We start from the raw sequence: 14,512 nt of genomic DNA on the forward strand, positions 1-14,512 counted from the left end.
GCGGGGCCGCACCGCGGGGTGGGGCCGGGGGGGGGTCCGGGGGCGCCCCAGGCTTTAAAGGCGGCAGAGGGCGTCGCCTGCCAGCGCCCAGGCCCGGCGCGCGCCTCCCAGGGTACGCGGGCGGCGGGGGCACGGGGCCTCGGGGTCAGCGCGGGCCGCGGGGGCCCCGCTCACACCTCCGCGTGAGTCGGCGAGGCGGGCGCCGGCGCCGCAAAGCTGCCTCCCCTCCTCCGCCTGGGCTCCTGCCGGGTGTCAGAAACCGGGGGTGGGGCGCCCCGAGGTTGCCGTGTGGTCCCCTCCCATCAGTGCGCCACCGCCGCGCTCCTCGCAGTCCCAGAGGAGATGCCGCCTCCTGCTCTGATCAGGGCTCGGCCTCCACGCCAGGTGGCGCGGCCCTGGGGCCAGAGCGGGGGCCCAGCCCCTACTGCGCGCCCCCCACCTCCTCCGGGAATCTCCCTCTCTCCGCGCCGCTCCTACCGCCTCCACGCCGGCTGCAGGGGGCGCTGCGCCCCTCCGACGCCCCTGCATTCCCCTCTGCGAGGCGCGCGGGTCATGCAGCCGGTCAACAAATGCTCCAGGGTGCAGACTGCTCAGCTCGGCGCTGGCGTCGAGGTCGCCAGGCCATGCCCTCAGGAAATGCTCAAGCCGCATTCCCCGTTTCCCGCCTCTCGCCCCCCAAGCCCAGACCCTCTCCCTGGGTGACCTCGCAGCTCCTCCACAGGGTCAAAAACCAATGGCACCTTGCTTCTCCTCCAGTGAGCACGGTCCTTTCCAGAGCTAGGGGTCACCTTGGTGGTTAAAGATCCCCATATGGTCCAGAGGGGTCCTCAGCCCATCCCCATGATAACTGAGCTGTCTTCTCTCCCCCTAGCTCCTCTGGCAAATTTGCCCTGTGCCCGGAGCTGGGTGGCTGTGCAGCCCCCCGGCCTGGAGCAAGTCACTGCCACCATGGTGCTGGGGCTGAGGGCTGAAGGAGGAGAGCTTTGGAGGCACAAGGCCTGTGAACACCCCATACGCAGGGTCTGCCTGCTCCATCCCTGTTTAGCAGCCCCTCCAGGATCCAGGCCGCAGGCTCAGCTGAAGGTCCCTAAAGGGGTGGGTCAGAGACCCCCCCATGCCTGCCTCAGCTGGCTCTGCTCACTCAGAGTGCCCACCCCAAACTTGGTGGTGGGTAGGCTTCATGGGGATTAAGACACAAGCCAGGATGAGGCCCGCACAGAGACCCCCACCAAACAAGAGAATCCAAGCTGTGTTCAGAGCCCTCCAGTTGCCACCCTCCGGTGTGTGGGCAGTGATTACCGCCTACGGGGTGAGGGGCTCCCTGTGGAGATGCCACCTCTCCTGTGCTTTGGCCTGGGGGCAGGTACTCGGGTACTTGAGAGAGGGAAGCCCCAGGACAGAGAAGTCCCCTGCCTGGCTCCAGAGGCCCAGGGCTCCATCCGCACCTGCGCCCACTGCCCCACTATGGTGGGGGAGGGGGTGCTGGGTGCCTCTGCTGGGCACTTGGCCAAGTGGTGAACAAGGGAGACTCCGCCCCTGCACACCCTCAGGAGCCCCCAGCCCAGTGGTGGACAGAGGACTTAGACAAGTCATGCAGAAGCTGGCACAGGGGGCCGCCAGAGCGTGGACGGACATGTGTCAGCCAGACCAGGAGCTGAGGACAGCATGTGTCAAGGTCCTGGAGCCACAGGAGCAGGACCCTGGTAAGGGTCATGACCACAACCCAGGGCCAGTGGGGACACACGAGTCCTCCTGCTAAGACCCAACAGGGGTCACAAAAGCAACTGAGCTGGGTGGGCTGCAGTGATCTACATTTTCACAAAGTCCCCTGGTTGTGGGGAGGGGACAGGCACAGGGGTGAGGTCAAGGCTCTGCCATGGTGCAGGTGAGGGGAGGGGACGGTAGCTGGGCTGAGGTGGGGGAATTCCAGTGTAGGAGGGAACCCAGGGAACAGCCCCTCCAGGTTCCCCTCCCTGGTCCAGTTCCCAGCTTCCTGCTCTTGGCCAGCTGTGGGAGGAAAGGACTGAAGAGGCTGGCCACTCAGCGGCTAGTGGCCATGCAGCTGAACCTCAGGGGCTCGTGTGGGGCCTGTTCCCACAGCGGCTGCATTTCAGCCGAGGCTCCCCCAGCTCAGAGCTGTCCCAGCACGGAGGCCCCAGTGAGGGATGCGCACTCATTTCAAAATTCAAGCTCAACCCAGCAGGGGCCGCAGCCTGCCTGGAGCCCTGCCCACTGGCCTGCCCAGCCTCAGGGTAGACAGCCCAGCCCATCCTGCCAAGCAGGGGGATGGCGGCCCCACTGCCTCCCTCCAGGCCCTTTGGAGACCTGCCTGGGTATCCGTGGCCCAGGGCAGGTGGGTGAGCATCAGTGTAGGACCAGGGGGTCAGTCCCTGCCCCCCTGCCCAGGGTGGCTCCCTCTCATTTTCCCCTCTTAGGAGCCACTGCCTGGACCTCATGATGTCCATGAGAGGACCCAGGTCAGGAAGGTGGCCGCACCTGCCCTTGGGGAGAAGGGGAACATAGGAGGCATCGGAGAGGGGGGTCCCTTCCCTGCAGGAATTTCAGCAGCCCTTGAGCCAGAAATGCCAGGCAGCTGGACCCTGGTTTGAGTTTCCAGAAGGCAGCAGTGGGAACCCTTGCCCCTCACACAGATTTCACAAAATGCATTTGCCCCCTGGTGCTGCACCTTGCTGGGGTGAGGGCTGAGATCAGTGAGGGCCAGGGCTCCAGCCCCAACCCTCACCAGACCAGGCTACCCGGTCTCTTCTAGAAAGGGGCTTCGTCATCGTCCTGGGGCCCACTGGACCACAGCACCCTCCAGCCTCCCAGAGCCACCCGTCCCCCAGCCTGGAGGGCTCCCACTCTGAGGGCTGGGGGGTGCCCAGCTTGTGTGCAGAGGGCAAGGGTGCAGCTGCTCAGCCTGGCCAGGAGCTCTGGGCCCATAGGGCACTCCTGGGGACCAGGCTGGGGACGGGCTGCCAGGGGTTTGGACAGAGCCGGCGAGGCTCCGGAGTAAGCTGTGCTTCCGCTGGGTCCTGCAGTGCTAAATATAGCAGACAGGGAGGGGAGTTTCCGGTTACAACCCCCCTTCCAGTGCTGGGAAATCAATGCCAGCTCCATTAGGCCCGGCAGCGCTGCCTGCTGACCCACCCCATCGGGCTGCAGAGCAAAGTGAGGGGCTGGACTACACCCAGGTCCGGGTGCCCTGTCACCTGTCCCCTGAGTGCTTCAGGGGCCAGACCCACCTGGTGCCTGTGAGAGGTCCCTCTGAGGCAGTGGGAGGCCTCTGCTGGTCAACCCAGAGGGCCCATCGCACTCTCATGGTGTCACCAGGCAGGCTGCTGGTAAGGGCAGCATAGCAGGGCTGCTGCGGGTCGGGCAGAGCTCCTGTCCTGTGAATGTCCTGCTGGGGCCTCATCTGGGTAGGGTGAAGCTGAGGCTGGCCAAGACCCACACACCCCATACCTGGCAGCCCCTCCCTGGCACACACCCCATACCTGACAGCCCCTCCCCGGCAGCCCTGTTGCTGGCCTTGCTGATGCCCACAGGGCCCCACCTGGGCAACAGCCAGCATTTACATACAGGTGGCACTGCTTTTGTGGGCCCCTGAGGCACAGCCTCCTCAGGACAGCCTCCAATGCCAGGCTGTCTAGCACTGTGCTGGATGACAACAGGGGGTCAGTCTCCACCTCCCCACCCAGGGTGCCACCTGCAGGGTACTGAGGCTCCCTTCACTTCACTGTCCCCTTCTCTACTTTCCTCCTGGGAGCCACAGCCTGGACCTAATGATGTCCAGGAGCGGATCAATCCTGCCCCAGACTGATGGCCCAGCAGTGCCCTCGAATGCCCACTACCAGTGCCAACACACCCATTCACCTACAGAACCCTTACTGTGCACCTGTGGCCCAGGAAGCAGACCAGGCGAGCAGGGTCCCCTCCTGCCCCGCAAGCATTCTGGGCACCTGGGGAGCAGCTCTGAGCTGCACGCATCTCCTACAGCCCCACCCTCAGAACAGGTCAGAAGGCAAGGCCAGGGCATATAGACCAGAGACACTCAGGGACCAGTAGAGCCTGGTACTGGGCGGCCCAGGGTGAGGCCGTGCCCCGGGACCAGGACCGGGCTGGCACCAGGAACCTGGCCCATGTCAAGACCACTGGCCTTGTGTCTCCACTCTGTGCCGCCACCCGCTCCTCTTGGAGCAAGCCTGCAGACATTTCTGCATATCCCACAGGCCGAAGAAGGTCCCCTGGAAAACTTCCAAGGCTGGGGGTGCACGGAACAGCTACTGGGGCCCCTGACACGGGGCAGCTTTGGCTCGGGGCTCCTGTGGAGTGGCTCTAGCCCAGCCCCAGTCAGGGTGGGGACCCCTCACTTGCCCCAGGAGCAGGGAGCATACTTTCCCTGCAGCGAGCAGCCTGCAGTGCTGCCCACCCCATCCCAACTCCCGAGGACTGGCTCAGCCACCACTCCCGTGAGCACAGCTCATGCTGCAGCCCCGTGACGAGCAGGCCCACCCCCAGGCCTGCCATGCCACCCTCCATGAGTCCCGGACCCCACCCCTCCCAGCTCCAAGAGGAGGCACGGCCTGGCCCTGCCCATGGCATCCCCAGGCCTGTCCTCAGCCCCATAGCAGCCACCTGCATGGCCTGCCACCAGCTACTCCTGCTACAGGAGAGCTCGCTATGTCCCGAGGGCCATCTCAGGTCAGGGCCACTGCTCCCCGCCCCTTCCCCAGTCCTCTCCAAGGCCCTGGTCACAGAGCTCAGAACCAGCAGGCAAAGGCTGGAGCTATGCAAGCCTTTATTGGTGTCTGCAGGGTGTGGGGTGAGTGGCCAAGACTGGCCCCTGCCTAGAACTCTGGGATCTCACTGGAGATCCAGGTTGGGGGCCACCTGGCTGAGGAACCAGGAGACACCAAAGATGACGCCGAGAGTCTTGGGGATGTCCGGGTCATCTGCAAAGGCCTGGGCGCCTTCCAGGGGCAGGTGCACCACCTCAATGAGCTCACCCTCCTCCGCCAGGCCCCCACCTGGACCGCTACGCTGGGCATCTGTCACCTCTGTGTAGAACATGGTCTGTCTGGAGCCAGTCAGTCCCACTCCAGACCTACGGGTTGAGACAGGGTCTGCTGAGTCACCCACGCTGGCCCCGCTGGCCCCCTGGCCCTTCTACCACCCTCCAACCCACGCTCTCCACTCTGCTCCCTCCAGCCCTCCAGTAGGCAGGACTCTGGGATGCCCCCTCCCACCCAGATTCCCACCTGGTGTGCACGCCCGTGGCCCCTCCCGCAGCAGGGCATCGCTTCCCTGATCAGGTTGTACTTGCCAGGTGGGGTGGGTGTTGTAGATGTGATTAAGGACCCTAACCAGTGACTTGAGCTCATCAAAAGGGAGAGCATCCTAGGCGGGCATGGCCCGATCAGGAAGCCCTCCGGAGGGTGTTTCAACGCCAGAAAGGAAGAAATTCAGACCCGTCCTGCTGGCCCTGAAGGGGAAGCAACCGCCATGCTGGGAGGGGCCAACAGTCAGCAGGGAGGTGGGACCTAGTCCCCAGCCACCAGGAGCTGAATTCTGCCATAACCACATGAGCCAGGGAGACCCCAAGCCCCCATGAGATTGCAGATCCGGCTGACAACCTGCCTGCAACCTGTCAAGGCCGAGCAGAAGACCCCACCCCCGTCTGCAGCCCCCAACCACAGATACCCTGAGGCTGTTCCCAGTGTTGTTTGGAGCCCCTCAGTCTGTGGCCGGCTGCAGAGCCCCATGCCAGACCCCAGCCCATACCCGGGGACACAGGCTGGCTGGGAAGCAGAGACAAACCCAGCAGGCCCGGCACGGCCTTCCCACGAGGGTTCCCCACCAGGCCTTCCCGCGAGGGTTCCCCACCAGGCACCCACAGGACACAAGTTTCAGACTAGGGACAGCATGCACTGACCACCCCCCCCCACCCGGCCCGTAGCATGGCAGAGTGGGGTGCAGTGGCAGCGAGGTCCTCAGTATCAGGCCCAGTGGCCCAGGCTGGGGAGGGGTGAGAGGGAGCCCCCTCCCTCAGTGGGCAGTGGCCAGAAGGGGGCTGCTGGCAGCCAGGAGGGGTCAGGCACCAAGGGAAGGAGCCTAGACTGGTGTGTGCGGAGGAGACCACGGGCTGGGAGGACAGGATGGCAGAGGGGCTGGGCTGCATTCTGGAACAGGAGGGGGAAGTCCACGTGTGGATCTGGGGAGAAACGGGACTGAGGGGCATCTGGGAAGATGACCAGGGGGTGGGGGAGCCCTGGCTCGCCACAGGAGGGGCTGTCGGGTGCCATGAACCAAGGCCAGCCGGAGGCCTGCAGGGTAGAGGCCACCCTCTGAGATGTGCCCAACATGCAGGGGCAGGGAACAGAATTGGGGGCTTCCATGCCCCACCCCCAAGGCCTCCCCACCTCCAGGGGGGGACCCACCCCAGACCGACCTTACCAAGCTGCTTCCTTGCCCTCTAGCCCCTCACCTCCCGCAGACCCCTTCCTGATAGCCCATTTCCGGCGGCGGCCACGGCTGCGCCTCTGAGGGAAGTGGCGGGTCTGGGGTTTCCAGCCCCGGTTTCCGCCGGCTTGTGAAGGAGACAGGCCCGGCCCTTGGCCCGGGCTGAGAGGAATCTGCCAGCCAGGCTGGGCAACGCCTCCCCCACCCCACGGCACGTTCCAACTTCACTCCATCACGCCCCAAGCTGACTGCCTCCCTGGGCCTCGTCCTTGCAGCGGCAGGTAAGAGGCCTGGCTCACCTCCAGAGTCACAGACAGGGAGCCACGGGCCCTGCCACAGGGGGGTGAACTTGGCTGTCAGTCCAGCCCCCCATCGGGCCCTCAGAGACAGACACCCTGCCCCCTAGTCAGCCGCATCTCCAGCCCTGAGTCCCTGAAGCCACGGCCTGCTCTTCACAATGCAAGTCTAAGCAGGATGCCTACTTCCCAGAGCCCTCCTTGGCTCCCCAGCACCCTCACAATCAGGCTGTGGCCCAGAGGCTGTGCCGGTAGAACCACCGCGGCCAGGGCTGCTTGACCACTTGCCCTGAGAGCCTGTGCCATGTGGTCCCTCTGCCAGGACTCTGCCCGGGCCCACCTCCTCCAGGGGGACCAAGGGGACTCCAGCCTCTCCCATGCCTCCCAGCTGTGCTCAGTACTATGGGCCGGGGAGCTGGGGGCACAGTGGGCATGGCCCGCCACGGGGTAGACACCTGCAGAAAACCAAGGCCCATCCTTCACATCCAAGTCCACCCTTCAGCGTGGAAATTCTGTTTTGTTGAGACAGAGTTTCGCTCTTGTTGCCCAGGCTGGAGTATAATGGCGCAATCTCGGCTCACCACAACCTCCGCCTCCTGGGTTCAAGTGATTCTCCTGCCTCAGCCTCCCGAGTAGCTGGAATTATAGGCTCCTGCCACCACGCCTGGCTAATTTTGTACTTTTAGCAGACGCGGGGTTTCTCCATGTGGTCAGGCTGGTCTCGAACTCCTAACCTCAGGTGATCCGCCTGCCTCGGCCTCCCAAAGTGCTGGGATTACAGGCGTGAGCCACCATGCCTGGCCCAGCGTGGAAATGCTGCCTTTAACTTGGGAGTCCACCCACCTAGCCAGGAACGTGCCCAGGTGAAGTCCTTGAGGCTGCTGAGGTGGGAGGGCCCCAGGCTCAACCCTGAGTGGCCCATGTGCCAGGCTGACAGGTGCAGAGACTTCCGGTGCTTCTCCCAGTGGAGCGGGCCCTGGCCTCTGGAGGAGGCTGTGGAGGCTGGTGCTCAGCTGGTGGGGGTGGGGGTCTCTGTGACACCCTCCTCCTTCCCCAAGACCTCAGCTGGGGTCAGGAGCCCATCGCAGTGTCCCTGGGGAAGTGGATGGGCTTCATCCCAACATCTTGTCCTGGGAAGGCAACCCCACCCCAGCTGGCAGCTATCACGGGGCAGGAGTTGGTGCCTTGAGTTTGGTGGGTCAGGTCTCAAAGCGCAGACTCTAGTGCCTGTTCCCCAGGAGAGCTGGAGCCACCCCTTCTCCAGCCCAGGACACAGCTTCTCCCTCATTCCTGAGCCACCTTCTGAGAACAGAGCTGTGAGTCACCCCCACCCCCAGCGCCCGGTCTTAATCCTACAGGAAGTAGAGGCACCTGTCAGCAGCAGCTGCCACCCGGCCTGCCCCACACGGCTGGGGGCCGCAGGCTGGGGGCATGGGGCCGAGATGCTGCAGAGAGAGCCCCAAGAGCCCAGGTTCCGGCCTGGCTTAGGATCTGAGGCGCATTCGGTCTAACCCTCCCCTAATCCCATGTTGAAAAACAAGGAAGAATCCATCCTGCTTGCATACTCCCAGGGACGGGGCCCTCACTCTCTCCCATCTCCTAAGCCACACCACAGGCCTGAGAGCCTGGTCCCACTCACCAGTATGTGGCGACCCGGCGCAGATCAGAGGGGGCCAAGTGGTAGCCACACTCCTCCCAAGCCTCCTTGCAAGCCACTTCCTCCAGCGAGAGCCCAGGCTGGTCCACGAGGCCGGCACACAGCTCAACTGTCACCCCAGCTGAGCCAGGCAGGGCTGGCTGTAGCTCCCGAGGCCTGTCCTGGTCTACAGCTGCTAGGGACCCTGGGAAGTGGCGCTCCACCTCACCCGCATACACAGCTGCGTGGGAAGAAGCCAGACTGTGCTCACAGCCACGTGGTGGCCACCTCCAGGTCACCCGCGCAGCCAGGCCCCCTCCCAGGGCCTCAGCTTCCCCTGGAGCCCCCTCCCACATCTGTATTCAGACCCTCAAGACCACAGGGACCTGAAGGTGACCCTGCAGATCCCCCTTCCCACCCCAGCTGGCCTCACCTGGCCGGAACTGCTTCACCAACACCAGGCTCCTCCGAGAAGAGTTGAATAAGAGAACGGTCACGCTGTGTACCAGGGGAGGGGCTCAGCACAGAAGCACTCCACTGGCCCTCTTGGGGCCCCACCTCCCATCTTTCTGTTCCCAGCGTGGCCATCCCACCTCCTTGCCAGCAGCCCAGGGAGGTCAGGCCCCTTGCTCAGATAGGATGGCTGAGACCCAGGCAGGACCAGAGCTTTCCAGGGTCACAGTCCGGCCAGGACGCAGACCTGCTGTATTCCAGCTGGTAGGATGGGAGGCAGGGGGGCAGGGACGGACACACGGGCAGCTGAGTAGGTCAGGGTGCTAGCAGCTGCGGCCGGGTGACTGACAGGACATGTGGCCCTCACTGACCAGCTGCCCACCAGCCACACTCCTCGAGCCACGTCGCCATCCAGCCCAGACCCTGGATGCTAGGGGCAAAGGCTCCAGGACGGCCTCTCCCTGCCCTGAGAGGGCCTGCCCACCATCACGGTCTCGGTGGCCTGAGCAAAGACCTGACTCAGCCCCCAGGCCTCAGGCTGACCCCTCAGGGACAGGAAACCCAGAGGCCAGGCAGAGAGAAGGGACTTTTGGAGCCCACACAGGGAACAGCAACATCAGGGAGGAGAGGGCACCTTCCCCCTGGGCCCAGTGTCCCCGTGGACATCAGTCTGGGGCTTCCCCAGTGGCTGGGCTGGGCCAGGCTCTCACCTGTCATGCGTCTTCATGAAGTCCCAGGACTTCCGGGCACCATTCTAGAAGAGGCAGGTCAGCGGTCAGAATGCCCCAGGATGGGCGGAGGTGCTCGGGGAACCGAGGAGGCCACAGACCCGCTGCACCCACTCCTAACCAGGGAGATCGGCTCACAGCCTGGGCCCACGGGAGCCAGGAGCTGCAGCTCCCGTGGGCAGAGAAGCAAGCAGCCTGGGAGAGGCAAGGAGGTCAAGGACAGCCTAATACCCTAGGAATGAGGCAGAAGGTCAGGGCAAAGGGCAGGGAAGGTGTCCAGGCACCTCATGAAACACTGCCCAGCACAGACTGAGCACAAGGGGCTGCAGAGAGACTTACACCGTCACCAAGTATAGGAAGGCTCATGGAGGCTCGGGGAGGGCAGGCGTGACTCCCTCACAGCAGGGCAGAGAGAGCCCCGCAGGCAGAGGAGAGGTCAGGTTTTCCTGCTGAAGCTTCCTTGGGCCACTGAACAGGTGGAGACGGGAGGGCAGGAGGGGCCGGCACCAGGAGTGGATGGGGCAGGGTGGCAGGAGGGGCTGGCACCAGGAGTGGATGGGGCAGGGTGGCAGGAGGGGCCGGCACCAGGAGTGGATGGGGCAGGGTGGCAGGAGGGGCTGGCGCCAGGAGCAGATGAGGAAGGGTGGCGCCCCAGCCAGGTAGGAGATCGTACTACAGGACTCGGTGACCCCAGTTTCTGGCCTCGGCTCTCCCACATACCCTGTGGTCCTGTTCTCCTGTAGCCACCTTCCCCCTTCCCACTCCCCCACGCTGGGCACGCCGCCCTGGCAGGCCCCTGCACCCTGGGTGGCACTCAGTGAACGGAGGAGGTATGGTGGGCAGGCGTGTGGGCTGGGCCTGCTGGGGGAGGCTGGAACTGATGCATTCTGAGATGCACTCCCATCCTGGGGGCTGGGCCTGGGGTCCCGCGGGGTCCCATCTCCGGCACGCTCAGCCCATCTGCCACTCTGAGGCCCAGGCCAGCTGCTCATCCCACCCTGGGGGCTCTGCCCAGGCTGTGAAATGGACAAGAGGCCTGAGCAGCAGAGACACAGGAAGTGCAGCCAGGACTGCAGAAGAGGGAGGAAGCCTTCCTGAGGACTTTCTGGAAGAGGAGACAGAAGTGAGGAAGGGGTTCTGGGCAGGCGCAGAGGCCCTCTGAGCTTGGCCGGGAGGCAAAGGCGTCCTGGGGGGAGAGTACCGGTTTCCAAGGGAAGGGAGGGCCGGTGTCCTGTGCAGGTCAGGCAGCCCGAGAGGCCGTGGGGTACCACTCCCGGGAGGCGAGCCCAGGCCTGCCTGACATCCAGCCACCCCACAGCCACCACCCAGCCAGGGCAGGCTCCAGGAAAGCCCCCTGCCCACAGCCTGCCATGTGCCTGCTGTGTCCATGCCCCTTCCCCACCACTGCTTCCCCCCGAGTAACATCACCCCATGCAGGTCTCAAGGACCCCCTCAGCTCAAGGTCAAAAGCGTGTCAGACCCTTAGGTCCAGCCAGGTCAAGGTGCAGGAAGGTTGAGAGAGGCTGCTGAGGCCCGGGAGGGAGGGGCAGGGCTGGGTGCAAACGAGTCCCCATCGCCTCAGAGCCATGGGGGTCCCCTGCCTTTGGTCTGTCTGACATCACAGGCCTCCCCTGGCTGGATGCAGCAAAAAGCTGAGGGCTGCAGCTGCCCCTGGGTGGCAGCCAGCGTCCAGCCCTATGTCCCTTGGCCCTGAGGAGATACGGCCCAGCCTAAGCCTACATCCGTGTCCACCACAGCCACGGCCTGCACCAGCTCAGCTCTGGTCACCAGAACCCTTCAGCAGAGCTGTGCCAGTGGACTGCCCACTGAGGCTGCAAGGGCTGCCCTGAGCGCTTCACGGGAAGTGAGGGAGAGAGTGCTGCCACCAGGGCCACAGAGGGCACCTGCCTGAGCCACCCTGTACCTGCTGCCTGAGACCCAGCCCTGTGGGGACTGTGCAGCCACAAGCAGGCATCCCATATGGCCAACGTCAGGGAAAAGGGCAGTGACCCCATGTCCCCACCTGCTGTACCTTGACTGATCCCAGCTGCCCCCCGCCAGCGCCACCAGCTTAGCTTCGCCTTGGGGAGAGGGATCCCCTGTCCTCCAGAGCCAACAGGACTCCCGCAACAGGGAAAGGCCTCTCTCAGGGTGGGGGCCAAGAGGGCTTCACAAGGATGGTGAGGGGCAGGGTCCTGGATGTGATGGCGGGGACAGGATGCCCCCTGAGGGAGGCAGGCAGGCAGAGAGACACTGCGACCTGGACCACCTGACCTGATAGAGAGGCTGGGGGCTGGACTGACTGTGGCCAGGAAGGTGGTCTTTGCCTAAATGGCATAGAGGAGCTCTGGCAGAGGGGAGATCCGCTGGGGGCAGCTGGACACGCAAGCAAAAGGTGGGGCCCGAACTGGACAGGGCTGGGCTTGGAGGAAGATGGTTCGGGACTCAGTGATCCACTGGATGTGGGAATAGGATGGCAGCAGCTCCTTCACCCAACACATATGCCTCCCACGCTTTGGGAGGCCAAGGCAGGAGGATCGGTTGAGGCCAGGAGTTCAAGACCAGCCTGGGCAACAGTGAGACGTCGTCTCTACGAAAAATTTTAAAAATTAGCTGGGTGTGGTGGTGTGCACCTGTGGTCCCAGCTACTGGGGTGGGGGCTGAGGCAGGAGGATCGCTTGAGCCCGGGAGGTTGAGGCTGCAGTGAGCTGTGATCACGCCACTGCACTCCAGCCTGGGAGACAGAGCAACACCCTGTCTCAAAAACAAAACAAAACAAAATACTCCTTGTGAACCTACCATGTGCCTGGTGCTAAGTGAGGCAACAGAGCCTCTTGTGCCGGGGCCTGGCATGGGAGAAGGTGACACCCTAGGAGGTGGGGAAGGCTGAGTTTAGGCAGATGGAGACTCCAAGGAGGTGCCCTCCCTGGAAAAAACCGCAAGGAGGAAGCCCACTTTGAGAGGTTCTTTCAAGTTCTCACTCAGCTCCTTCTCCTACCTCCCTGCTCCCGGCCTCTGCGCTCCTTGCTCCTTCCTCCTCGGCCCAGCTATCTCCTCCTTCAAGTGGTAGCATGAAAGCCACCACTTCCAGGAAGCCTTCCCTGATCCCCAGGGCAACCAAGGAGTTCCACTGCCAAGAGGGTCGGATTGGGCGGGCGGGAAGGATGGGGCCCAGCAATGCTTCCTTGAAAGGATGAGTGGTGCCCCCTCAGATGTCCCTCCCGCGGCCCCTCCCCGGCCTGGGGGATCACTGGGTCTGGGAACCCGCGATCCCGGCGGGCGGAGAAGCGGCCGCCGGGGAGATCGGCGGGAGGCGGGGGCGGGGCTCCGGGGCGGGGCCGGCAGCGCAGAAGATGGTGGGCGGGGCGCGGGTCCTGGGCTGGGCCGCCGGCGGGGGCGCTGGGGACGCGGGGGCGCAGGCTCACCTGGCGGTAATGCAGCGTGAGCGGCCGCAGGTAGGGTGAGGCGGCGCAGCGGCCCACGGACGCCCCCTCGATGCGCTCCATGGCGGCGCCAGGACAGGCGGGGGCCGCGACCTCTGCGGGGGCCGACACTGGGCGGCGCCCTGTCCCGACAGGAGCCTTCGGGCGGGCGCGTGACCGCGGCTCTGAGCATGCTCCGTGGGCGCGCGGGGCGGGGCGGGGCGGCCGAGGTGGGCGGGGCTCGCAGGTGCCACCTGTCGGGTGCCGCGCGCCTCGGGGCGCTGGTCGCCGCGGTGCCAGGGAAGCCGCGCAGGCACGTGGGCGTCGCCCGGAGGAAGGACTGGCCGGGTCGACCCCGGCCGCCGGGCGGGGCCAGCCGGGCCGGGGTACAGTGCTTGGGTGGGACTCGGGACCTCTTGGCTGGGGGAGGGAGGGCCTGGAGGTGGTTGGAGCCAAGGGCCTGCAGCTTTGGGGTGCGATGGGCCGAGCAGATGCCTCCCCACTCTGGGGATGGACCACAACCCCGAGATTAAGTTACTCCAGGGGTCCGCGGGCGGGGCCGGGGGCGGGGCAGCCCCCCTGGGAGGGAGGGACTGTGGACCTAGGAAGAGAATCACAGGAGACCAAAGAGAGCGAGCCCTGGAAAGAAGCTAGGGGAGAGGAGGGTGGGGAGCGGGAGGGGCCAGAGCTTGGGCCGAGGGGGCCTCCCCTCGAGGTTCCTGGTGGCGAGGGTGGCTGGGAGCTGCCACGCTGTCTCTGGAGCTGTCCCTCCTCCACTCAAAAGCCAGCTGCCCTTCCCTCCTCCTGCAAGTCCTACCTTGATGACGGCGCTTCCTGGGTGTGGGAGGGTCCCAGGCAGCTTCAGTTCTTCCTTGGGCATGGATTCCAAGGACCCCTCCAAATGCCACCACGGCCTCCACAGCGGCAGGAAACAATCTTGAGGCCCACACTGGCCCTGAACCCTGACCTGCACCTGCTTTCTGAACTATGGCCCAGGGGACATGCTCAGGGTGGACCGGGCATGTGGGCTTGAAATCGACTCCCAGTTCCCTGTTAACTATTGCCGTGTAACAAAACACTCCAAAGCTTAGTGCCTTAAAGCACCCCTTTATCGCCTGGCCTGTGGATCGCCCAGCTCAGCCAGGCAGCCCTGCCTTGGGGTCTCTCTGCAGTTGTAATCAGGTGGCAGCTGGGGCTGGAGTCATCTGAAGGTCAAACGGGGTGGACCGTCCAGGATGGCCTCTTCGCCCCCGCCCTCAGTTGGGTGGCTGGAACAGCCAGGGCCGGCTGGCCTCCCTTGTGGCTGGCGTGGGCTTCCCGGCAGCATGGTGGTCTCAGGGTAGTCGGATTCTCCCGTGGCAGCTGGCTCCCTCCAGAGCACATTCACCAGGCCAGGCCAAGCTGCCAGGCTTTGTGTGACCTGGCCTCAGATGTCATATGGTGTCATTCCTGCTGCATCCTGTGGGTCAGAAAGTCCTGGGCCACCTGCAGATTCCAGGGGAGGGACATCACCAG

The 14,512-nt window shown here is 64.7% G+C and overlaps 1 protein-coding gene across 10 annotated transcripts; it reads right to left on the reverse strand.

Moving 5' to 3' along the window:
• Positions 1 to 4,784: 4,784 nt before the first annotated feature.
• On the reverse strand, positions 4,785 to 13,194 carry NUDT14 (nudix hydrolase 14). 10 transcript variants are annotated; one of them, XM_063715779.1, is made up of 5 exons: positions 13,001 to 13,194; positions 9,558 to 9,601; positions 8,828 to 8,859; positions 8,398 to 8,635; positions 4,785 to 5,107 (listed from the first exon to the last, which is right to left on the reverse strand). In XM_063715779.1, exons 1-5 carry the CDS (start codon positions 13,079 to 13,081, stop codon positions 4,867 to 4,869), a joined length of 636 nt encoding a protein of 211 aa, XP_063571849.1. In that variant the 5' UTR covers positions 13,082 to 13,194; the 3' UTR covers positions 4,785 to 4,866. The 10 variants fall into 10 exon arrangements, with proteins under 10 accessions (XP_063571849.1, XP_002825218.4, XP_063571850.1 ...); XM_002825172.6 differs by having other exon boundaries at positions 8,828 to 8,892; XM_063715780.1 differs by having other exon boundaries at positions 8,828 to 8,856; positions 13,001 to 13,171.
• Between the last annotated feature and the right edge of the window lie 1,318 nt (positions 13,195 to 14,512).

Source organism: Pongo abelii, chromosome 15 (genome assembly GCF_028885655.2).
Source record: "Pongo abelii isolate AG06213 chromosome 15, NHGRI_mPonAbe1-v2.0_pri, whole genome shotgun sequence".
Classification (NCBI taxonomy): domain Eukaryota; kingdom Metazoa; phylum Chordata; class Mammalia; order Primates; family Hominidae; genus Pongo; species Pongo abelii.